General features: G+C 42.9%; 1 protein-coding gene and 1 long non-coding RNA gene across 5 annotated transcripts in view; one reads left to right on the forward strand and one right to left on the reverse strand.

The window, feature by feature from the left end:
* Nucleotides 1–1153: 1153 nt before the first annotated feature.
* Nucleotides 1154–26490, reverse strand: part of LOC148514892 (uncharacterized) — a 33732-nt gene continuing 8395 nt past the window's right edge. The window contains exon 4 of one of the 3 annotated variants that reach the window (XR_015879433.1): nt 1154–2425. This is a non-coding gene — a long non-coding RNA (uncharacterized LOC148514892). Of the gene's footprint in view, nt 2426–11978; nt 13861–26490 lie in introns of those variants that run through there. The other 2 variants (XR_015879434.1, XR_015879432.1) reach the window with 2 other exon arrangements.
* L3MBTL1 (L3MBTL histone methyl-lysine binding protein 1) overlaps nt 1621–26490 on the forward strand; it is a 56526-nt gene continuing 31656 nt past the window's right edge. Inside the window, exons 1-11 of one of the 2 annotated variants that reach the window (XM_088480600.1) lie at nt 1621–1690; nt 2213–2349; nt 6034–6140; nt 9270–9372; nt 9665–9788; nt 9878–9998; nt 10449–10539; nt 11759–11850; nt 13734–13838; nt 20546–20681; nt 26389–26480. In XM_088480600.1, coding sequence (XP_088336726.1) covers nt 2247–2349; nt 6034–6140; nt 9270–9372; nt 9665–9788; nt 9878–9998; nt 10449–10539; nt 11759–11850; nt 13734–13838; nt 20546–20681; nt 26389–26480 — 1074 coding nt within the window. In that variant the 5' untranslated portion in view covers nt 1621–1690; nt 2213–2246. Of the gene's footprint in view, nt 1742–2212; nt 2350–6033; nt 6141–9269; nt 9373–9664; nt 9789–9877; nt 9999–10448; nt 10540–11758; nt 11851–13733; nt 13839–20545; nt 20682–26388; nt 26481–26490 lie in introns of both variants that reach the window. The other variant, XM_088480599.1, reaches the window with a different exon arrangement.

Here is a 26490-nt window from a genome sequence, read left to right on the forward strand (position 1 = left end):
TGTCTACATTGTCCCTGCTCTGTGTTCTATGTCTGGACATGGAAGTGGCTCTCCGCAGCGCTCTGCTCTGTGTGTTTACTCAGCGTGCTAATACTCAGGATGCACGCCAGAGTTCTCTCCAAAACCTTAGTATGGGCGCAGCAACGTTGAACTCAATCACTTCACTCTCCACCGCTCAGTGCTGCTCTCAGACCAGCTGACTGCAGCATCCAATCACTGATCGCTCAGCCTTATAAGTTCTACTTCCTGACTGGCCCAAATTGCCAGTACAATGTCACTTCTGAATTTACCGCACTGTGCTGAGCTCCCGGGTTCTCTGTATCTGTATAGTCCTAGTTCAGCGAAATCCATTTCCAATCTGGTGAATGCAAGTCTCCATCTACCTCAGTGTTCCAGTCTGGTTTGACTAGAGACTTGCTTCTAGTGTTACATCATCGGTTCCGGACTGATATCCTACCATTGGTTACTGCCTGAAGTCCGTCCAGACCATCCATTCAGCGCCACTACTTGGATGGTCTCATCTATTACAGTTCCAGTTCAATAATATCTTGTTCCTGTTCTTGCCTTTGAGCTAAACACTACCAGCAGTTCCACTGCCTCCTCTCATCTCTCAACTCATGAGAAAGAGCTGGATTAAGCCCTACAGCTTCATTGACACCTCACCAGTTCCTGCTTCAGCCTCACACACCTGCCCAAGCCAATCCCAACTCTCAGATGTGACAGTGACTGATATATAAAACAGGGACCTTTCTAGTGACTGATATGCAAACGGGGGGCATTCTAGTAATCAGTTACATAGAAGCCTATTCATTATCAGTGGGTACAAAATATCCAGAGAAATTCAACATTGCTCTGGTGCGGAGATAGCTGATCCAAAGATCAGCAGTTCCTGCGATCCTTATCACTCCTACTTTAGTAGTGGTGAAACTTGGCATGTCCGAGTCTGACTCGGCAGTGCTAGTGGACATGTGTTAACTTGGGTTCACGCACGCGTACACACAATGAACCGTCCGGCTGAAGGAATCGCACAGGTGTGGAGGGATCCTTCCCATACGGAAGGAGCGGGGGTCCAAGAATCAGCGATACACCTGAAGATGGAGAAGGTAACTGCTGTCAAGCTCTGAAAATGTAGTATTAGTGCATGCCCTGGCAGCCATCACAAATAGAAAATACAAATTAAATACGTGTTGTTTTCCTCTTTAAAAATCCAATGGGAAACTTCTTTCAATAAAATGTAAAAGTCTATATATGGTTGTACATGCAGTAAAGAAATGCAGATGAATGCTCAATGCTAATTGAGCCCCTGTATATACTGTGTAATAAATGATACAAATGGAATGACATTTTATGTGTGTGCAGCATTATTAGTGACAAATCAGCATATACAGTATATGTATGACTCATCGCTGTTTTATGTCACAGAATGAGCCATTAAACTGTAAAGCATTAACACTTCTTTCATTATAAATAGAACAGAATATATATTCAGTTTTACATTATTCATAGTAGCCCTTTATTATATACTTTTTGAAGCTAGAAAGCAGCTCCACCATTCTCTCCACCCCCACGCCTGCTCTGAATGCTACTTCTGTGCTTTCTGCATGATCCCTCTGTGCAGCACACAATAGTGTAGCACAGGCGCACCAGCACCCTGCAGATTGCGGTTGCAATAGCCCTGTTCTTACATTAGGTAAGATTATCTGGCATTAACCTAATCGCTGCCACATGGAATACATGACAGGTTGGTGACCATTCTAAAGCTTTCATTTCTTTAACTCCTTTCTCCAACAATGGATCTTGTTCTCGAAGAAGAATTATTCCTGCTGCGTGGAGTGTTATTCTATTCCACACTGTATAGGTACAGATTGCTGAAATAGAAGATCCCTCCATGTTAAAGCTATTTATTACAGGAAGGTGGTTATATAATGCTACATTCTCCTCCATTTCACATGAAAGGCTTTGAAGATGAGCATTCAAGGGGGTTATAGAAAATATATTTGTCTCTTGCTGAATTCTCCTCCAACCTCTCTGCCTCCTTTCATGCTTTTCTTCTAGTGTCAAAACTCCCTCCCTGTGCAGCCCAGCCCTCACATACACACACCATTCCTCTGCTCTCCCTTATTATTGCTCATACTCGGTTCTTATTTATTAAACAACCTTCTCATCCCTTCATCACTCCTGTCTATCTGTAATCTCTTTTCTATCCGTACAGGATCTCTGTCCTTATCCGGAGCCAGTGTGATGCTATGGACGAGTTTGTAGCCAAGGTGAGAGATGATGGAGACATTGATATACCTTCGGCTCAGGTGGACCAGGACAGAGCTGTACCTTTACCTTCTGCTGATTCAGGTAAAGCACATCAGCGCAAAGACAAAATGTCTGTTTTTCTTTCTGGGAGACTGCATTAATCCTGATGCTGGCATGTCTAAAAGAAAGATATTGTGCACATGCATCATTTTAAAGGAAAGGACATCAAATAAAAAAGAAAGAAAGATAACTATTATTCATTTATTACCAAAAAGGAAATTAAGTGTATGCTGCAAATATAGCTAATTACCCATAGCTAACTTAGTAAATAGTTTAGTAAAACTTTCCCTGTTTGGAGATTATATTTATATTATATATAATTATATATATATAGTTATGTTGTCATCACGTGATGAAACGGAAACACTCTCCAGACTTGATTAGCAGTTGCAATATTAATCAGTTTTATTAGACATACCAATACATGGGAAGCTGAAAAGGCCACCCTGGAAAGCACCCAGCAATAAACATACAACTGATTGCGAGTGCCGGACTACTATCTGTCTATCTATCAATATATATATATATATATATATATATATATCATGTATATCATTTGTAAATATGATGTATTACGCATAGGTGGTGAGTAGCTATTTAGAGCAGTATTGTGCAATATCATATATTTCATTGGCCTCAGAGTTGGATGTATGCTTCTTTTATCTGAGTAAAATACATAATTCCTTACCGCACAAGTGGTATCAGATTACATGTTACATATACGACTCCCAGCGTTTAGAGAGGTAAACAGAGGGAAGGGGGTGCAAACCTAGGCCGGGTACAGTAAGGACATGGTCTCACAAAATCTATTGAGTCAGACCTAGATGCAAAGAAGATATGTGCAACACTGCAAGCAGACAGCCGTATCTTGCACTGTGTCCAGAGTTGGATGCAATTACATTTAATGTTCACCTGATGTTAATCTGGCGCAAATGAGACCCTTGTTGATCTGGATGCGTCTACAGAAGCATCTGGGTACGGACAGGGTTAGGATACTACCGAGTGCCTAACCCTAACCCTCCCCCTAGTGTCTAACCCTCCCCGTAACCCTGTTGGGATGCAGTGGTCAGGATACTGGCACCGCCGTGCCGGGATTCTGACTGGTATTGGGATTCCGGCACCAGCATTGTGAGCGCCAGCATCCAGACAGCCAGGATTTAAACTACATCCCGTTCACTACACTTACATTACAATTCCAGGGGTTCTCAAGGTTTGGGCATACAGATTGATATGAAATTACCAGTATGATGTATTCAGACATCTCCAAGTCGGTTACTCAATGTCTTGGTAGTCAATAAATCATCACCATCCAGTCATGGAGACAATTGTTACATAGATTGGGTTATTCATAAATCACAAAAAAATTGTGACATCTACGCTGTTTTAATTTCATGTATGACATTTCTATTTTTTTCCTTTAATTATATTGGTATTTAATTTATGCACCTATAAATGTTCTTCCTCATATAAGGTATATCTAAAGGGCATCGCATGGCACCCAGTTTCTGGCACTTCTAAATATGTGTAAATCCAGTTGCTGTAGGAACTACAGGCATTCTGAGGTGACCTGCTGAACCAGGACCATCCCCCTAAGTACATAACATTTTATTTAAATATCCTACCCCAAGAGCAAACATGCAAATTGTGCATTTGGGTTACATACAAGGTGTATTACGGAGAATATCAGCTTGATGTGCACAGCTCCTCCTATCACAGAGAGCAGAATTCCGCAGCACACAAATTGTCATGTGCTGCTTACCAACTGCAACAAATGAAACCACATTTGTCGAACGCACCCACATTTGTTTTTAAAAACTTTATTTAATAAAAGATACATACAAGCCATGTTATTAATAAAAACCACAAAACAAATGAAAAATAAACAATTGAAACCTAATACAGAGAACATGTACTACAAAAAAGTCACAATGATGATGAGCAGTGGCAAAGTGGGCTTGTAGACTAGCAATTAAGGATACTGTTGTTGCTGGAAGTTAGAAAGGAAGGGAGGGGGAGGAGAAGTATGGCTGCACTGGGATGGAGATGTGTAAGAAGGATGTGGTTCAGGTACTAAATAAGAATACAAATACTAAGAGAATCCAGATGACTGTAGGGCAAATCTATGTCAGGTTAGGAAAAAGCTGTGCTCACCCAAATCTCCTGCCAGTTCTCATAATTATTTAATGGCTCTCCTAAGTCAACTCCCATGCTAATTCAAGGGGGTCCATTAAAAAAGGCTCAGAGAATATCGCTCTGCATGTCAGTGTGTATTTCCATCCTTTAGTCAAGGCTTTTCTCAAGCAGGGAGATTCAAACACAATCATGTGGTTGCTTAATTGGGCCCTGATTCCATTATGAAAGTGCCTTACTTTCTTAAATGTATAACATTTTTCATGAGGGACATCTTGTAAATCTGAGAAAGGGGGAAAAGAATCTGTCAGATAGGTTTCTAATATCGCATACGATATTGTTAGGTTTGAAGGGCAGCACATCAAACCAGACAACATTGCTTGCGACCATTTGTCGTTCCGATATGGCCAAATTGGAACGACATTGCTCCAGTGTGTACCCGGCATAAGGATGACATATGAGCACAATTACTTTTTTTTGTAGAATTTCTCAATAAGAAGCTTTTGGCCTAGGGCTGCCGTGAAAAAAAAAATGCTGATACTCTAGAACAGTGGGCCTGATTCAGAGCCGCTCGTAAGCGGCCGCTCGTTCTTTCCGAGCGATGTTCACACATCTGCGCATGCGTATGGGTTGTAATGCGCATGCGCCAACCAGTCAGTGCGGTCGGAAATCGCGTGCTCGCAAAATAGCGAATGCCTGCTAATTTGAGTGACAGAATGAGGCGTTTGTGGGTGGTAACAGGGGAAGGTGCTTGAAAACGGGGAGTGGAGATCCGAACGCAGGCGTGCCAAACGGTCAAAACGGGCATAATTAACAAAGCAGCGTCATTGACCACGTCACTTGGTTGTCTTTTAGTTTGAACTGCTCGCATGATTGCGGTAGGAAAATGCTACCACAAGAATAGCGAGCAGTTCATACGCCGTTCGATGTACTCGATTAATCTAATAAATAGCGGAGATGACGTATGATGTGAGCGGCCAGGGGGCGTTTTTCTTTCAAAATAGCGAGCACATGTTTCGTTCGCTCGTTCAGACATAGAGGCGTCAACAGACCGCAAAGAGCAAGCGCTTAATTTAAATATCCGGCCCCTTTTTCAGAACGACCGTCCGCAAATAGCGTCCGGCTCTGAATCAGGCCCAGTGATTCCCAACCTCGGTCCTCAAGGCACACTAACAGTCCTGGTTTTAGTGACATCCATGCTTAAGCACAGATGGTTAAATCAAAATAACTAAGGTACTAATTAAGTCACCTGTGCTCAACTATGGCTATCCTTAAAACCTGGACTGTGTGCCTTGAGGACCATGGTTGGGAACCCCTGCTCTAGAACACCGTGATTCAAAAATATGTTGGAATAAATAAAGGAGTCTAGGAAGGGCGTTCATCTTGACGTAGTTGATCAGGCCTGTCCAATAAATAAAATGTCACTCCAATTGTTGAGGTCTGTTTTAATTTAAGAGGGTATATGAGGATGTTAACTAGGAACAGCTGAGGATGTGTATCCACATTTATGCTACTTTGTAAATACTTATTCTTAGTTATTCCTGCCGGGACAAACATCCATGTACCTTTTAAAAATCTTTGCTTTATTCTTAACAGTTGTCAAGTTGCACTTAACTGCCTGCCCAGATATGCAAGGCCCCCATATAGAAGAGCAGCGAGACAGGAGGGGACTGGAGCCAATCACAGCCACAGTAAATCCACAGGTTAGACAAAAGTACACACTATTATCAGAAACTTCAATTTATTCAGAAGCATTTTTATATGTTAGAGTGCGGTTATAATGTCAGAGTTGACTTTTAGGTAAGTGCAAGCAGTTCAATGGCAGGGCTGCTGTAAGTATGAAAAAACACAGCACAAACAGTATGAAAAACACAACACAGCTGAATGATGATGTCACCTAACTCATTATTGATCAATGGGAACTACCAATTGCATTTTTACTGTTCTAAGATGTTTTTAGACTACCTATTGCTAAATTGAAGCCGGATTCACTTAATTTCTCCCTTGTAAACCTACACTCCTCCATAGTAGTTGCCTCAGGGATTGATCCACTACCGTACGCAACTGCGATTACGCACGCAATCGGCCAATTGTTGCATACTGCGCATGCGTTCGCAAACTAGATATTGCAATCAGGACTGCGATCGCAGAGGCTACGCAGACACTTCACAGATTGATTGACAGGAAGCACCATTTGTGGGTGGTGACAAGGGAGGTGGTTGGGGAAACGCAGGCATGCCAGTGCGTTTGAATGCCGTTGCAGGGGCGTGCATAAATTATCCACTGCGTTGCCATACACAGTCTGAGGTCTCATAACTTGCGTGGTTGTTAGCAATTTCTGAGTAAAGTCAGAGCTTGCGTGAGGCTGCGATGGTACTTGATTGTACCGATGGTTTCGTTATTCTGCTAAGCATTACAGATGTTTGTAAGGTACAGTGGGCGTCCTTATGTAGTGCTGAGTTTGCATTGCGATCGCAATGGATTAGCATACTATCGCAGTTGAACTACGTGCGTACGCAATATTGCGATCCATAATGAATTAGGCCCTCAGACAGGTCTATCATGCTACTTTATCTGGTACACTGTGTTATTATTTGGAATCTCCCCAAGTCCTAGATGTTTTCTGAGCCTGATTCAGACCCGGTCACAAGCACTGAGCGCTCGCAACCGGGTCGATGGTGTCCCAGAGTGCATGTGCACGACGGAGCCGGCTCCATTGTGCGCATGCGCGAGAAACGGATAGCGACGGGCAAATCGTCGCTCCGGGTCTCGTACCAAAGGAGGCTGTTGAGTGATAGCACGCCCCCTTTGATGGGCGGGCCGGTGGAGTGGCTGCCCAAACGGAGGTGTTCCCATGTGAACGCCTACCGTTTGGGGCCGGCCCCACTGACATCACAAGTGATGTCAGTGGAGAGATTCTGGCTCTGTTAGAGCCGAAATCTCTCTGGGGCTTGCGGCAACGAGACCCTACCACAAGGGTCTCGTCGCAAGCCCGATGGTCGCAATTGTCTTGACCATCGCGACCATCTTCCTGGCCGTTCACTATAGCTGTGGGTGGTCACCCACAGCTATGCGAGCGGCCAGGAGGCCGTTCTGAAAGAATAATAAAAAAAAGACCGGCCCTGATTCAGAGCGAGCGCTCTGTCAGAGCGACCGGCTCTGAATCTGGGCCTTCTGTTCCTAGTTCTTATTTTCCTTTCTTTTCTTTGTTTTACAGTTGCTGTAGTACTTACTTTATTTCTGACAAATACTATTTCTGTACATATTGCACTGCTCCTTTTCCCTCTTTTGATGTTCTCTAATTCTGTTATTGCCTAATAGCTAGCACATGTTTATACATTTTGTTATATGTTTATCTCTACCTTCTGAAACTTAATAAAAATAGTGATTTTTACTTATAATGAATGAATGCTAGTGATGCACTCTTACATATTAACTATTAACTATTAACTAGAATCATAAAGAAAGCAAATTACACTCCCATAGGCATGGACTAGAGACTTTAAATGTGAAAACAGTCTTAACATGACCCAATGCAGCAATGAACAGGTTTTATTTAGTGACTTGGCTCTTGACTAGTATCTAACAAAATAAAATATAATTCCCTTAAATTGCACCAAAGTGGCTGGGTCCTGGGAGTCCACAAGTGTCACCACACTTCTGTATATTGTATTAAGAGAAGATAATGTGGGACTCCCTAAATTAATAGGTCACAAATCAATAAAAACAACCTTTATAGATTACTTATTCTATAGGGAGATAAGAGCACAGGGCCTGATTCAGACCCGGCCGCAAGCGCTGAGCGCTCGCAACCGGGTCGATGTTTGCCCACTGGGCATGCACATGATGGAGTTGGCTCCGTCGTGCGCATGCGCGAGACCCGGCTAGCGACGGGTGCTCCGTCTCTCCGGGTCTCGCACCAAAGGGGGCGAGCTGTAGATGGTGATTGACAGCTCGCCCCGTTTGGTAGGCGGGCAGGGGGGGTGGCTGGCCAAACGGAGGCGTTCCCGAAGGAACGCCTGCTGTTTGGGGGCGGCCCCACTGACATCACAAGTGATGTCAGCGGGAGAGCTTCTGGCTCTATTAGAGCCAGCAGCTCTCTGGGGTTTGCGGCCACGAGACCCTACCACAAGGGTCTCGTCGCAAGCCCGATGGTTGCGATGGTCTTGACCATCGTGACCATCAACTTGGCTGCTCACAATAGCTGTGGGTGGTCACCCACAGCTATGCGAGCAGCCAGGAGGCCGAACAAAAAAAAAAAAAAACGTCCTGATTCAGAGCGAGCGCTCGTTCAGAGCGTCCGTCTCTGAATCAGGCCCACAATCCAAACCACTCAAACACGTTCTTCAAAAAAAATAAATATATATGTACAAAGTGGGAACCAATCTAGTGTATTAAGTCAACACAATTATATTGTAACATATATCCCCAGTGTTCACACAATAATGATGAAGGTGTGCATAGGAATTTATTAATCAAACTTTGCTTGTGGGGATTATCACCAACACCATGTTCTTTATCATGTTCTTGAGAGAATTATGCTTAAATGGGTATGTAACAACACTTTCAGATAGAAGTTCTCTGTCCCATCGGTATCAGGAAGACTCTCCTCTCATATTCTTACGGAATATGATCCAAGAGAAAAATGGAGCATCTCATAGTGTAAAACTATATACATATATTTTATTACAACATTATAGTTAAAACAAGCATACATTGGTAAATCTAGTATCTTGTCCAACTACTCGTGAAGCACGAGGTGCGCATGCTTCTTCCCATCCCAAATAAGGGTGTGCACAACAGCTGCTGATTATTTGCCTGTTCTCTTTCAGTTCCGTTTTAGCCGGCTGGATCCTCAAGAGGAGATCACAAGACCCCCCAAAACAGAAAACCCCAAGCGAACCATAGAAATAAACAGCCAGACCCTCTCTGAAGGTGACCTTTGTTATGTAACACTGGTGCAGAGACAACATTGATTTAGGTTTTCTGCACAGATTACTTTCTCATTGTAATTTTATTTTATCTTAATTGGATCATTCTATACAGTAGATGAATATAATGATACAAAATAACAATGTAATGCAAGTAAATGTGGGCTTCATGTTTAGTAGGTAAGCGTCTATCACTGCCATCGAAACAAATGCAAGATCTTAACAGAGATCTGCAGAGATGAAGACCTGTAAGGACAACAGGAGGCACAGTGTGATACCTCATATTTGTGTTACAGGTCTTGAAGGAAGTGAAAGCCCCCCTTGTGATACCACGTTGTGTCTTTGTGATACCTGTGGCTGCCAGCACGTGGCTGGGGGAAAATGTGAGACATGTGGTGAAATCTGTCAATTTAAAGAGAGGTGAGATTAGGATCTGCAGGTTACAATAATAGGGGAGAATGGGGAGTGGGTCAGTGTCACCCTCTCCCTGGTTTCTGGGGTGTCCACAGCAGGTCCCTGGTCCTGGAGCCATCCCAAAGGTTTGGGGTGGGCAACGAGACCCCCAAACCCGTCAAGAAACGGAGACCAAAAGAGTATCAGAGCCCAGCAGAGTCAGAGGCCGAAATAATGGTGAGGACAGAGCCATCACTGCACTCATGCCAACTGAGTGCTGTCACTGCATTTCATTGTGGAGTTGCTGTGAGTGAAGAATGGTGCAGGACACTGTGCAGGGCCCAGGAGTGTGTCGGTGTGTGCCATGGTCTGGGTGCAGATCTGTATGATACATAATTATGTACTGTGTTATAGGATTATAAGGTAAAGTTTGGTGGTTCTAACAGTAAACAATTAGAGTAATGTTAAAAGACACATTGCTGAAAAGAAAATCAGTTCCCTATCTACCCTGCGGTTATGATTGCTGTGTTGAATGATGTAGTTGTGTGGTGCACAATATGAACAGGTCATAGTGATGCATGATACTGTAGCAGTGTGACAGAAGAAGGCTGCAGGCTGTATTCTTGTGAACAACATTCTTGTTGAATGATGTTGTCATATATGTATGTGCAAGATATTTCTGTTCAGGAAAAGCAGAAAGAGCAGAAGACCCCAGGTATTGAGGAACCCCACATGAGGAACCCAGAACGGGAGATGTGGAGCCATAGAGACGCACAGTGTAATTTGTTTTCCTTTACCTATCCTCATTATGTCTATGGCATTATTATAATACAGGTAGTCAGCTTCATGTCACCCTATGCATAACACTCCAGGGGCTTATGTAATAGGATGCAATCTGCAGCTGCTGCGGGAACTCCTGGGAGTCTTCCTGTATTTTTAAAAGGGCATTCATATTAAAGGCAAACCAGCTTGGTTTTGCTTTTAAAATGATTGCTGCTTTTAAAAATACGGAAAGGCTCTCAGGTGTTCCCGCAGCGGCTGCAGATTGCATCCTATTACATAAAGCCCCTGGTGTGGTAACATCAGAAAAACATTTGAACAAGGTGCAGCCAAATCTTCTCAACTAGCAATCTGCGAAGCCTAATGGCCCACATGCACAGTGTCGGATAGCGATCTGCACATTTGCACAACTAATGGCCCACATTCACAGTGTCAGATAGCATTCTGCACATTTGCGCAGCCTAGTGGCCCACATGCACAGTGCCAGATAGCGATCTGCACACGCATAGCCTAATGGCCCACATGCACAGTGCCGGATAGCGATCTGCACATGCATAGCCTAATAGCCCACATGCACAGTGCCGGATAGCGATCTGCACACGCATAGTCTAATAGTCCACATGTACAGTGCCGGATAGTGATCTGCACATGCATAGTCTAATAGTCCACATGTACAGTGCCGGATAGCGATCTGCACATGCATAGCCTAATAGCCCACATGTACAGTAAAGTGATAATGATCGCTCCCGCTTCACTGCAGACTCTTTGCTAACAGAGGCTCTTATCAAAGTAACTATCTTGGCAATAGTTTTTGTTAAATAGGCACTAAATAGCATTTCTTTTCGCTGTGGTATGCAACAATAAAAAAAATATTGTTTAAAGGGCCTAACAGCCACTAATGATAAATAGACCCCATAGTTACTATTTAATCATTATTACATCTATTTAGGTCATGCCTATTACACTCAATTCCCCTTTCCCTTCTTGGCTTATGTCCCATCCTATGTTATCTCACTTCTTTATTTTCCTCTCTGTCACATTTTAGTGGTTCTTACGCTAAATTCCTTTGTAGACAGTTTGTGTTTCAGTCCCTGTGTAGAACCCATTCCCAACCTTTCTCTTCTTTCTTCCAACACTGTTCTTTGGATCCTTCCATCACATATTTTTTTATAAGGTTTTATTGTGGGTGTGATATTTCCTATATTTTCTACTCAAAGTTTCTGGAGATGAGCTGGGAGATTCTTGGTCTTGGTCCTCTTACCTGGAGGAACAGAAATGCATTGCTGCTCCTCCTAATCTCTTTTGGGAGGTGAGTATAGCAATGGAAAAACACATTACAAAACCCATGAAAAGTGTTAATTCCATTATTTTAATATAACAAATGTGATAAAACAATGAAAAATACAAGCTTATAATAGAATTTTTTAAAGTATTCAGATAAGTCAAATAAACAAATGTCTAAATCTCAGTATTATAAGTCACAATAAAAAATAAACAGTAAATACATGAAAATGTTGTAATGCTTCTTCTAATAGAGTACTAAACAGTATAAAAATGGATCACTAAATATATCCAGTATTGTAACCGCAAATCTAAGCGTGACCCTAGCACATAGCTGTTGAGCTTTTGGCTGCCTCCTCCAGGAGGAGGCAGCCAGGTCGTCACTGCGGGGGGTGGTGCTTCGCGGAGGTGGTTGGGTTTGAGGCGGAGGTAGGTGGGATCTGTGGTGGAGATGGGTGGGGCTGTGCAGAGGTGGGCCACATGGCCGCCGGTCTCAATCCCGACAGCGTAATCCCGTCAAGGGATTCAACATAGGCGTTGAAATACTGACGTCTATGTTAATAACGACGCCAGAACGCCGAGGACACCAGCTCGAACAAAGGTAAGTCCGGGGGGCCCTTAGCTTTAGCCATAGGGTTAGGCACTCCAAAAGAGGAGGGTTAGGCACCCCCAGGGAAAGATTAGGGGTAGACCCCCCCCCATTCCCTCGGGAGGGTTAGGGTTAGGCACTAGTGGGGAAGGATTAGGGTTAGTCATTAGGGGGGAGGTTAAGGTTAGGTACCACTAAGGGAGGGTTAGGGGGGGGACAGGGGAGGGTAGGGTACTTACCTGCTCCAGTTGTGATCTTCATCCTGTCAGTCATCCGCTGTCAGGATTTCAATCCAGACAGCGGATCCGCTGTCAATATTTCAATCCCTTTCCTTATTAGGTGTATAGGCATTTATGCAGCATATCTGGAACTACCTCACATACAAAGTAATTACCAAGAATTTACACAAACACACTTCTTCCATTAACAAACAGCCATGAAGAATTTATAGTGACATGAGATATATTTTACTGGAGGTGACCACCGTCTCAGAGGAGCAGGGGGAAGCATGGAACCGCAATTACTTTATGGCATTGTACAGTGGTGGCAGGACCATGATGATGTGATTAAATTCAAATAATTCTATAAACCGTACGGACTGTGCCCCCTTCACTGTGGAAGTGAGCAGTATGCGAGATACTAGCCCACTGTCTTTTAGGAAGGTTCTCCCAGACTCTCTTGAGCAGTTAAATACTGGGGTTGTAATTCAGCCTCTGTATCTCTTACTGCCATAGGTATGCAAGAAAATGGACTGCTAAAGTCAGTGTTGCCTAGGGTTATAACTTTGAATAAATCCTCACAGTTGCAGGAGTTAGACAAATCAGGTTTCCAGTAATAGAAGAAGTCAGCTGCATAAGAGAAGGTGGGGATAGCAGAGAGGGACAGCCTATCAGCCTGCAAGCTCACAAGGCTATCAGAAAAAACAGTGCTCCCGGACAGATGTCCTGATTTCCGGACTGTCCAGAGTAATCCCGGTTTGGTGGTAACTCTTGAATATGCCCCTTTGAAAGGGGCATATACATTTTGGAGCAATGTTGGATCGTGATGTGTAGCAGTGAACTTCGTGGATACTTCTAAGCCAACATTGCTAATTTTACTGCTCACCCATATGGAGTTCCCATGCCGTCAGCACTTCTCCAGCATTGCTCCAAATTAAACTGCCCCCTATAAGTAGACATAAGCTGCCTTTAGTAACAACATAACTCACTCTTCACATAACCAAAACTATGCAAGGGATGTCACTCTTCAGATTAAAGTATTGCACTCTACAGTATTATTTCTTTTCTTGTGACTAATGTGATGTTTGTTTGTATGGTCTGCAGTGGCAACTGGGAACACAGCACAAGAACGGCTTCAAGGTTGGAATGAAACTTGAGGGAATCGATCCCCAGCATCCATCCATGTACTTCATCCTTACTGTGGCCGAGGTGAGCTGTACAGCAGAAACTGCTAACAACAAAAAGAATATGACTACAGACTAAATGCATGGTGACTTTAGGATACATTCCTGTACCTTACAAAGTGAACAAAAAGGCACTGTCTGTCCTACCACTGGGTGAAATAAGGGCGATGGATCTAACACTTCTCAATGACATAAAGGCAATGTCCTTCTAACTGATAGGTGACATACAGTAAAAACACTGCCTTTCTCACTGATATGATACATAAGGGCACTGCAGTTCTCACTGCTAAGTGACATAAAGGTACTGTCCTTCTCACTTATCGATGACATAAAGGTACTGTCCTTCTCACTTCTAGATGACATAAAGGTACTGTCCTTCTCACTTCTAGATGACATAAAGGTACTGTCCTTCTCACTTCTAGATGACATAAAGGTACTGTCCTTCTCACTTATAGATGACATAAAAGGTACTGTTTCTCTCACTTCTAGGTGACAAAAAGTAACTGCCTATGGGCGGGATGCAGCAATGGGAAAAATGCGGTCAAACCCCCAAAATGCGGGTTTGACTGCATTTCTCATATGCACCAAGCCTCGGAATGTGATGAATGCCGGGACTTGGATGCGGTGGGTATCGCCAATCTCTGATGGCGTTACCCTATAGAAGACTATGGGCTTCTCTTCACAGAGTGCTGTGAGAGTTATCCAAACCGGATCCCTCCCAGCACCCCCCGCTGCGCACACATCCTACTGCACATGCGCAGAAGGACCAGAGCCGGCCCTAGCCAATTCGGTGCCCTAGGCAAAATTTTGGCTAATGCCCCCTAGCATGTAATACATATATTAATAACAGCATGTATATATATTATAATATAATATGGTGAATATATATATATATAGTATATAAGGCCGGCACCCCACCTTGCAGTTCCACCATGCCAAGGTGCCGCTAGGTAAAACATCAATAGCCAGCAAAAGCTAGTGGCACTTGGTTTTGCAAGAAAATGCATTACTTGGTGCAAACCACCAAGTTACAGGAACATGTCCTTAGGTAGGCAATGTTTCATTTTTTTTTTTAAATCATGTAGATTTTTATTAGAAAATTTTCTACATATTATAAACAAAAAAAACCCAGATAAACAAGTAAATAAGTGGTGCCAATAAAAAAGGAAAGTACAGTGGTACAATTAAATATCAAAATATACAATCAAAGAAGAATCAGCAGTAAACCGAACCTGAGAACACAAATATGAAATGTAAACAGCTCGCGCATGGAAGTAAAATAAAATAATCAAACAATAAGGAAGCAAACAAAACAAAGAACGGGGCAAAAACAAAAAAGGGAAAGAAAAAGGAGAATAGAAGAGGCTAGATTACACAGAAGGATCCCCAATTGGTCTACAAAGGCCCAAAAAAGAAATAGCCCATCTATCCCATAATTTGTGAAATTTAGAAAGGGCTTTACGACTAGTATAGACATACCTTTCATGATCAATGGTATCATTAACAAGTGCCCTCCATTTGTGTATATCAGGAGGATCTGGAGCACACCAAGAACGGGCAATAATTACTTTTGCTAAAGTGGATAAGCCTAAAACATAACGATAAATATTTGAATTAAACAATTGCTCAATATCCAATGCAAATAAACAAAGTTTTGCCTCTAAGGGAGGTAATGAGGGGAAAGTAAACTGTATATCAGACCATACCAAGGTCCAAAAATCATTCACTCTAGGGCAATCCCATAACAAATGCCAAAAATCGCAACCAAGAGCATGACATTTGGGGCAATTAGTTGGAGCATTAATATCAATACGTGCAATAGAAACAGGGGACCGGTAAGACCTGTGCAAAATAAAATAATGGATTTGTTGGAAACGAACACAAGGGGAAGTGTATCTTATAGAGCCCAACACCTGAAGAGAACCCAAATCTAGTTCCCATTTATTCCTAAGGGGGAGAAGGGCATCTGGCAAATTACGAGAGGTAAGATCACTATAAAGACAGGAGACTGTCTTACGAACAGGTAATTTGATAAGTGCAAGTTTAAGAAGAGAAGGTGATAATAAAACAGGGTCAGATCCAAACTGGGAGTGCAGGGCATGACGAAGTTGAAGGTATCTATAAAATGCCGTACGGGGAAGGCCAAACTCCATGCACAAATGATCAAAGGAATGAAGCACCCCATTATGAAACAAATGGCCAAGGGATTTGATACCATATGAAATCCAGAAGGACTCCGATCCCAGCACTCCCAGCTCAGAACAACCACCATTATACCACAGGGGGATCTCCGGATCCACACCCTCATCCCCAAATAATCCCTGAGCAAAATGCCAAACCAGTCGAGCCTGTCGAAGTAAGGGGGGAGATCTACCCGGCAATTTTACAGATAACAAAATTTGTAGAGGAGCTAAAGGGAAGCCTGTTTGCACACTAAGAAATCCCGGCAAAGCGGTATCAGTACCAGCAGATAACCAGGGCACCAATTGTGACAGCTGTGAAGCCATATAATAAATATGTAAATTAGAAAGGGCCAGTCCACCTGAAGATTTAGATCTACAAAGTGTACGGAGAGCAATCCGTGGTCTCTTATCCCCCCACACAAAAGAAGATAAAATAGAATCAATATGAGAAAAAACTTTTTTGGGAATATATACAGGGGAATGCTGTAAAGCATACAAGTATTTAGGTTGAATGGACATCTTAAATAAGTTAATACGACCTGTCACTGTAAGCGGAAGTTTCTTCCACACATGAATCTTTTGTTTAAAAGCTGAAGGTCTGGGAATCACATTTAATTCTACAAAGTCAGCAGGGATAGGTGAAATGGAGACACCCAAATACCGAAAGGAGAGAGTCCATTGTAAAGGGCAGGAGAGAGAGGGGGATAGAGGCAGGGAGCCATTCAAAGGAAAAATATTAGATTTGGACCAATTAATCAGCAACCCCGAAAAAAACCCCAAGTCCTTAATAACGTCCATCAAACGATCCAAAGCTGGGCCCGCGTCTGCCAGAAACAGGAGCATATCGTCCGCATAAAGAGCTTTTTTGTCAATTACATGGCCCACTCGTACGCCCGGAATATCGGAATCTGAGCAAACACGCCAGGGGCAGGCAATGTTTAATTTTATTGAAAAAGTTTTGTCACAAAATTTTAACATTTTCAGTGGTTAACCCAGGCATATGCTGGTTGCACATATACACACATATATTATACATACACACACACATACTGTATATAATAAATATATATATATATATATATATACATATGCAAATACATACATACATACATACATACATATATATATATACATACATATACACACACATATTCATATACATATATATATATATATATATATATATATATATAATTTCTACATATATATTCCCACACACATATATATAACTGAACTGTTAGAGTAGGTAGCAGCAGGGGCCGGCAACACTCTCTGCCCCCTCAGTGCCCAGTGAATACCAACCCCACAGCCCCTCTCATACTCTCTCCAAGCTAGCCTGAGCTAGCAAAACTTACAGAGAGTGAGAAAGCCCTGGCTGGCTCCTTCTTTCTCGATGCAGCAAATGCTGCTGCTGCACTGCGGATGCCTGGTCTGACTGCTGGCTGTGTTCGGGAAGTGGCGGCTGGCTAATCATGCAGAGGCAGAGGCAGAGTACGGCTCTGCTCCGCAAAGGTCCATGGGAGGAGTGGCCACGGCTGGGCATGTGCGGCATGCCCTCCCGATGCCATCTTTCCTCCTCCTGTATCTAGAACGGTCACCTGACTGGGTGACAGGTGTGCTGCCAGGTCGGAGCTCCGATCGCGGCAGCAGTGTGTGGGAGGCAGCGGCAGAGCCTTGAATGCCCCTAGGCATTAGCTTATTATGCCTATGCCTAGGGCCGGCTCTGAGAAGGACGCCAGAGGGACTTCTGGGTCATAGACGACATAGACTCAAAGGACAGCTCCTACCGAGAGAGCAGTCCTTTGAGTTTTTGTTCATGTATGCCGGCGTTACTAATGCCGGCATGCATGTGAAGAGTGGCAGGATGCATTGCATCCCGAAAGCGATGCGGCATGCATCCCGCCCCATGTCATTTCAAGGTGACATAGAGGCACTGTCTTTCTCACAGATAGGTGACCTAAGCATACTGTCTTTTTCACTGCTCTGTGATGTAAGGTGCTGCTTCTTTCACTGCTGTGTGATGTTAGATAATATTCCTCTCACTTTTGGTTAATATAAGATACAATCCTCACTTTTGGGTGATAAAAAGCTTCTGTTCCTTTCACTGTTGTTGGATATAAGGTACTGTCCTTCTCACTGTTGGTGGATGTAAGATACTGTTCTTCTCACTGTTGGTGGATGAAAGGTACTGTTCCTCTCACTGATGGGTGATGTAAGGTCCTCTGCCTCTCATTGTTGAGGGGATATAAGGTCCTCTGCCTCTCATTGTTGAGGGGATATAAGGTACTATTCCTCTCACTGTTGGCTAATGTAAGATACTGTTCTTCTTACTACTGAGTGATGTAGGGTACTGTCCCTCTCACTGTTGGATAATATAAGGTACTGTCCCTCTCACTGATGGGTGATGTAAGGTACTTTGCCTCTCACTGTTGGGTGATACAAGGTACTGTCTCTCTCTCTGTTGGGTGATATAAAGTAATGTGTCTCTCATTGTTGGGTGATATAAGGTACTGTCTTTTTCACTGTTGGATGATACAAGGTACTGTCTGTCACGCCGGCTCCGAGGAATCCCCTACTGAGGGGCTGAAAGCTGAGGTCCCTGGTTGAAGGAGGAATCGGAGGCGAAGGGCCTGAATGTAAATTCTCCTCATCCACAAGTATTGGATGTTGATGAGACCTGGCCAAAGGCACAGAGTCTAACCTGCCAGGAGGTGTTCACCAGTGACCCCTCCAAGCGGGATTAGGGTTTAACTGCTCCCAGCAAGCAGGTCGCGGCCCTTTGGTCAGGTATCCTATACGAATGGGAAATGGAGAGAGGTACACTGCTATGGCCCAGAGGAAGTACTTTGGAGAAGTACAAATACAGGTTCTATACCTATAGGTACAGAGTTGGCACAATGGGAATTGCTTCCTGAAGTGATATACAGAAAGACAGGAGGGCAGGTCCACGGAGGAGTAGAATACTCTGCTGGCACTGGAGGAGGATGGTGATAGCACTAAAATAGACGAGCACTGAATGCACGGAGTGTGGATCCTGGCGCACCATTGTATCAGAAGGATGACTCAATGGTTGTACTCGATTGTACTTGGTTGTACTGCATACACGAGGTGCAAACTGGGTCACACCGGAGGATGACACAGTGGTAGTACTTGATAGATGTGGACTGAGTACACGGGGTGCGAATTGAGACACACTGGAGGATGACACAGTGGTTGTACTCAGTTAATATGTACTGAGTACATGGAGTGCGATGCCAGACGCTCCGGAGGATGACACAGTGGTTGTACTCAGTTGAAGTGTACTAAGTACATGGAGTGCGTATGGAGATGCATCGGAGGGTGATAGAAGTTGGAGAAGACTCGCTAGCAAGGAACAGGAACCTGGATTGAAGTGACAGCAAGCATACACCAGTAGTAACGACGTTGTACAGGCAACTTCCTGATGTCCAGAGCCCAGTATATATACCCTATGGTAGAAGTTCATAGGAGGACAGCGTCAGCTGACCGAGACCACGCTACCATTGGTTGAAGGAACAGTCAGGTGAGAAGGACTATCATGGCAGCACCCATGATGGTAACCCCAGTAACCAAGACACAGAGCCGCACATGGAAATCCCAGAGCACCTAAGGCAAAATCCTCAGCGCCTCACCCACCGCTGCACCTGACGTTTGACCGCACGAGTAGTCAGGGGAAGCCAGTGCTGGGGTGAGTAACGGCCGATCCTAGGCTGAACCCTGACGCGGTCTCTCTCACGGTTGGGTGATACAAGGTACTGTCTCTCTTACTGTTGGGTAATATAAGGTACTATCCTTCTCACTGTTGGGTGATACAAGGTACTGTCTCTCTCACTGTTGGGTGATATAAGGTACTATCCTGCTCACTGTTGAGTGATACAAGGTACTATCCTTCTCACTGTTGGGTGATGTTAAGGTACTGTCTCTCTCAATGTTGGGTTATATACATTTTTAACTCTCTCATTTTTGGTCAAAAAACATTTTATTACTCTCCCTAATTGGTGACATAGGTATATGTCCCTCAATTGAGTAATCTGTGGCCATTGGACTCACTGGTGAACAACACAAGAGTACTGCTCCTCCTACTGCTGGGTGACTGGACAGCTCTGTCTTTCTCCTGCTGAAGGACATAAGAACAATGTCTTAATAAGCTGTGTACACACTGAGCGATGTGTACCTAGCCGAAGGGCCGACATATTGGATCCTGGGTACACATCAGAACGATGTACTGTACGATGGAATGATCACTCTTTCCGTCTTTCGTTACACGGCATTGCACTGCATGCATTATTGTCTGGTTTGAGGTGCAGCACATCAAACCTGACAACGTCGCATGTGCCCCTGGGAGTGCGCATATTGTGCATACACACAGCATGATTTGTCGTTCCAATTTGGCCAAATCATAACGACATCGCACCAGTGTGTACCCAGCTTTACTCAGTGCAGAGCTAATGTTTGCATATCTTTTAATTGTTTTTACATTTATTATTTCCTCCTACTTATGATCTTACTGCTTATTGTTCTCCTCTTTAAGGTGTGTGGATTTCGGATAAGGCTCCACTTTGATGGTTATTCTGACTGCCATGACTTCTGGATGAATGCTGACTCGCCTGACATTCACCCTGCCGGATGGTGTGAGAGAACTAGACACAAATTGCAACCCCCAAAAGGTCATGAATGAGAGATTTGGAGTTTGTTAGTCATAACATTTACACTCTCTCCTGGGAGGATATTTACTAAAGTGCGGGTTTACAAAAGTGGAGATGTTGCCCATAGCATCCAATTAGATTCTATTTATCATTTTCTAGAAGGTACTAGATATTCTGGGGTTTTTAAAGTGTAAATTGAAATGCACTGAAACCAGGAATTAGTCTAATACTAATAAACCAAGCTAATTCTGAGGCCTATCTTTCCTGATTTTAATGTGCATGCAGAACATACTTCCATCTATCACTGAGAGCCCTCAATGATTCATTTCAGGCTGCAAATCAATGTTTAGATTTAAGGGGAGATTTATCAAACCTTGGAGAAAGATAAAGTGGAGAGATACAGTATAGTACCAACCAATCAGCTTCTGTCATTTTACAGGCTGTTTTTGAAAAATGACTGTTAGGAGCTGATTGGTTGGTACTTTATCTCTCTCCACTTTCTCTCTCTAAGCTTTTATACATCTCGCCCTTAGTTCTGTAATTATATCACCTATAGGGTTCTATTTACTAAGCCTTAAATGGAGATAAAGTGAATGGATATAAAATACCAGCCAACCAGCTCCTAACTCATTTTTCAAACACAACCTGTGACATGGCAGTTAGGAGCTACAGTTCATCTTTATTAGAGACTTAATTGTGCCATATATATTCAACCCTAGCTACATTGTGAATAGTGTAGAGCAGTGCTTCTCACATCCAGTCCTTGGCACATACTAACAGTGCATGTTTTTCATATCTCTTTGCTGGAGCACAGGTGTATTCATTACTGACTGACACATTTTAAAAGATTTACAGGTGGTTCAAATTATTTCACTTGTGATTCTATGAGGAGATATGAAAAACATGCACTGATAGTGTGTCCCTAGGACTGGATTTGAGAATAATTGGTTTAGGGAAAGCACATGATCATAGATATGACAGATTTGGATATGTAGTGTACCAGCATCAATAGTATGAAGTACATGTGAAAGAGCACTTACGTTTAGTACAGTAATATTATGTGCTACCACATACAGTACAAAAAACTGGGGCAGCAACAATTGTGCAGCGTCTTGGAGATGAACATGTGTAGACCCGTCAAATTGACAGAGGAGAAAATTTGTTTTTAATGGGAGTTACTTTTTAATGGCTAACCCGAGCATTAGTTATTATTACGGTCCAAAGAAGGTGTAATATATGATTCTGATTTGGATTTACTCCCTGCTTTTGAATTGCATTATTAATTGCCAGCCAGCTGGTATCCATCATATAAAGAAGTATTAATTGGGCTAGTACAGGTGTTCATCTATTATTAGATTACAAATATCCAACCATCAAATAATGAAAATAAATCACTTTTATTAAAAGAAAGAAATCCTATTGTAAAAACATAAATAATAAATATCAGACACATTTGATATTATAACAGAAGACAGTAAATAATTAAAAAAAAAACAAAGCAGTGGGCCCACAATGAAAAATGGTTAAAGGACAACAATCAGCAAGTCCCAATAGATAAAATCTTAATGTTAGATACTGTGAGATAAACATGGTTACTATCTGTCAGGAATCGGCAGACTGAAACAATGTAATCTCCCGTTTTATAAAGGTGTCTCAAAAAAAGTCAGTTATTATTGGCAATATCCACACGGTGGTTGGAAATAAATACAGCTGAGACTAGAAGATTTTAGACTTTCAAATAGAGACTTTTTTTGCAGTCAATAGAGATTGTTCCCAAAGATTTAGGAGGAAGCACTGACATGTGATCTATATGGTATAGAAGAAATCCAGGCACTTGGCCAGAGTGCTAATGCAGTTTGCAATGAGGTATTTCACTACGGTGCTTCACTAGTTGGTCTGGGAGACTTGTTATGCTGGAGTAGAGAGAGGCAATGCAGCAGATGGTCATGTTGTAGGGAGCTTGGTGTATTGGTCTACAGCCCGAATTTGCTTATAGCTGACCGGAGTATGGAAAACTGCCGTTTCGGTCCTCCGCTGATGTAATGCTACTGAATTCCACCAAGGAAATTTTTAATGCATGACGCTGATAGGTATTGAACACATCCAGAAGACTGAACACGGTGGAGGCAAGTATAACAAGCTTTGCCTGCGTAAGTCTTACTGGATTCATAAACTCAAAACCTTGCACCCAGAAGGTTTAAACGAATCAGTGGAGATGGAGTTCGACATATAGTGCATACAGTGCTCACCAGAGGTCCCTCTAGGGCAGAGGTTCTCAAACTCGGTCCTCAGGACCCCACACAGTTCACGTATTCCAGGTCACCCAGCAGGTGCACATGTGTATTCATTATTCACTGATACATTTTATAAGATGCACAGATGGAGCTAATTATTTCACTTGTGATTCTGTGAGGAGAGGTGGAAAACAGGCACCGTTTGGGGTCCTGAGGACCGAGTTTGAGAACCTGTGCACTAGGGTCACTTGTAAACCGCACCTATCGGACTTAGCCATCCTATTTGCATATACAATTATACAATCAACAGTTCGTTCACTTTGAGAACAAATTATTGTCCTCTTTTATTGTCTCTATCTTTCTTCTCCCCTTTGTGCTGTCTGCCAAACAATTCTCATTATTAGGGCTTGGCCACTGATATATAGGCTTAAACTTTATAAGTGTATATGCAGTATATGCACTTCAGACGTTGATCATTGATAAATGATAGACATCTACATCTTATTATACTTATCTCTATCTCCATTGTTATACGCTTTAATTAAAAGCTAACTCTGGCTTTGTTATATACATCTTTTTGACGTACTTCAATAAAACAATTATTAGTGGCTATATATTGCTATTTTTTCAAAATATAGTCCCCGATTCTCATTGGGTTTCCTACACAATTGTATGTTTGTACAGGTTGAATCCCATATTCATTATAAATATTTATATGTTTTAATATATACATTTTTTTATTAATTATCTACTACTGTTTATTATTTATTTTTGATTTTACTTATTTTTCTTTATTATTTTTATCACTATTATTATATTTTTTTAATATTATTATCATATACTTTCCTAATTTTTCCTTATTTTTATTACTATTATTATGTTTTTGTTCTGTTTTCTGACTAAGATATATGTAATCTAGATCACTGTCGGTCATGTGTTTCATGCAGCTCTGCAAGTGATTGTTTTTTTTTTAAATGTTTCTGTGACTGATTAACAAGTGCTTGAAGCTGCAAATGATTCTTACTTGCTGCTATATATCCTGGACAGGGCCGAAACTAGGATTTTTGTCACCAGGGGCAAGACAGTAATTTGGCGCCCCCCATGTAATTCCCCCTGCAGTAGTGCCCATATTGTAATGCCCCCATAGTAATGCCCATATGTTAATACCCCCATAGTAATGCCCCTGTAGTGCCCACCATACAGTAATGCCCCTGTAGTGCCCATGCTCCCATATTAATGCCCCTGTAGTGCCCATGCTTTCATAGTAATGCCCCTGTAGTGCCCATGCTCTCATAGTAATGCCCCTGTATTGCCCATGCCCCCATAGTAATATCCCTGTAGTGCCCTTACAGTAATGCCCCTGTAGTGCTCATGCCCCCACAGTAATGCCCCTGTGGTAATGCCCCTGTAGTGCCCATGCCCCAATAGTAATGCCCCTGTAGTGCTCATGCCCCATTAGTAATGCCCCTTATTGCCTATGCCCCCATAGTAATGCCCCTGTGGTAATGCCCCTGACCCCATAATAATGCCCCTGTAGTGCAGCTTATTAAAAAAAAAAATACTTACCTTGAACCCCACTCCTGCATCCAGCGTCGCGTCCGGTCCGCCGGCTGGTCCTTGGAACTATGGGGGAGATGTCATGACGTCTCCCCCATAGTGCCCGTGTGGAGAGCCGGAAGCTGGAGTTCGGGAGAGAACTCCAGCCTCCGGCTCCGGTTACACCGCGTTGCTGCAGAGAAGGAGCCGGGCGCCCGCTGGTAATAAATATTACCAGCGGACGTCCGGCTTGGAGCCTCTCTGCAGTGCTGGGCTGGAGGTCACTGGCACCAGGTACAGCGGCTCACCCGGTGCACGTGCACCTCCAGCCCCCCCCTAGTTGCGGCCCTGTCCTGGATCCAATGATTAGTGAACATGCTTCCGATGAAGGAGCACTATGCTATGAAACGCGTTAAGCTGTTCACGACTATATGGGACAACCATACCTCTGTTATTCACATCCCTCCTAATATGTAACTTTTACAGGATACTGTAAAAGAGGTCTCATCCTACGATAGCTGAGTTAAGGTGAGAGGCCCGGCAGGGCCGTAGCTAGGGTAGTGCGGCCGATGCCATCGCACAGGACACCGCAGGTCAGGGGGTGCTGTTTAGGCCTGTCAAATTTCTGTTTATTATCATTCTTGCTTGTAGCTTCCTCTTATTTCATCCCCAGCATCTTATGGCCTCTCCTATCTCTTCCCTGGCCCTTCCCCATGAAGCCATGGCCCTTTTTTGGGTGCATTATGTCCCTTTGAAAAATGAGGGGGACGCCAATGCTTTTTCTGGCACAGGGCACCAAAAAGTCTAGTTACGGCTCTGAGGCCCGGCATAAGTACAACACTAGCCCTCTTACAACGGGTACACTATATGCAGAGAACCATTCCAGCAACCTTACAGCGGAGCACTTTACAAACACCACTGTTTATACTGGTCAGAAATGTGGAGTCTCACTCTGCTGTAGCGTGCATTACATCAACGGAGGACCGAAACAGCAGTTTTCCATACTCCGGTCAGCTATCAGCAGATTCGGGCTGTAGACCAATACACCAAGCTCCCCACAGCGTGACCATCTGCCGCATTGCCTTTCCCTACTCCAGCATAACAAGTCTCCCAGACCAGCTAGTGAAGCACCGAAGAGAAATACCTCATTGCAAACTGCATTAGCACTCTGGCCAAGTGATTGGATTTCTTCTATACCATATAGATCACAGGTCAGTGCTTCCTCCTAAATCTCTGGGAACAATCTCTATTTACTGTAAAAAAAAAATCTCTAATTGAAATTCTAAAATCTTCTAGTCTCAGCTGTATTTATTTCTAACCACCATGTGGATATTGCCAATAATAACTGACTTTGTATAAGACAGGTTTTTTTGAGAGACCTTTATTAAACGGTAGATTACATTGTTTCATTCTGCCAATTCCTGCTAGTATCCATTTTTATCTCACAGTATCTAACATTTAGATTTTATCTATAGGGACTTGCTGATTGTTGTCCTTTAACCATTTTTCGTTGTGGGCCCACTGCTTTGTTTTTTTATTATCTACTGTCTTCTGTTATTATAATATCAAACGCATCTGATATTTATTAAGTATATGTTTTTATGTTTTTACAATAGGGTTTCTTTCTTTTAATTTCATTATTTGATGGTTGGATATTTGTAATCTAATAATAGATGCACACCTGCACTAGCACAATTGATAGTTCTTTATATTTGTCCATAGTGTGAAGGTTTGCACGCCTTCTTATAATCAATAACAGCTGTACAGGTTTGCATCAGACAAGCGCCAGTGACAACTTATTTCTACATATCTAGCTGGTTCCAATCCTCTAGAAGGGCTTTGGTATGCAGGAGATTCCTAAAGTACGGCTTCTTACTGGCTTTCATTACCCATCCCACTCTCTATTACATACAACTGCTTGTTCCCTGTGCTTTATACCTCCCACTTTCTGTATGTAGGTTACAAAGATGAAGATTTCAGTTGGACTAATTACCTGAGAATGACAAAGGCTCATGTGGCTCCAAAACACCTATTTAAAACCCCAACAATTGTGAGTGTCC

The sequence above is a fragment of the Taudactylus pleione genome, unplaced genomic scaffold, assembly GCF_031769625.1.
Source record: "Taudactylus pleione unplaced genomic scaffold, aTauple2 ptg000256l, whole genome shotgun sequence".
NCBI lineage: Eukaryota > Metazoa > Chordata > Amphibia > Anura > Myobatrachidae > Taudactylus > Taudactylus pleione.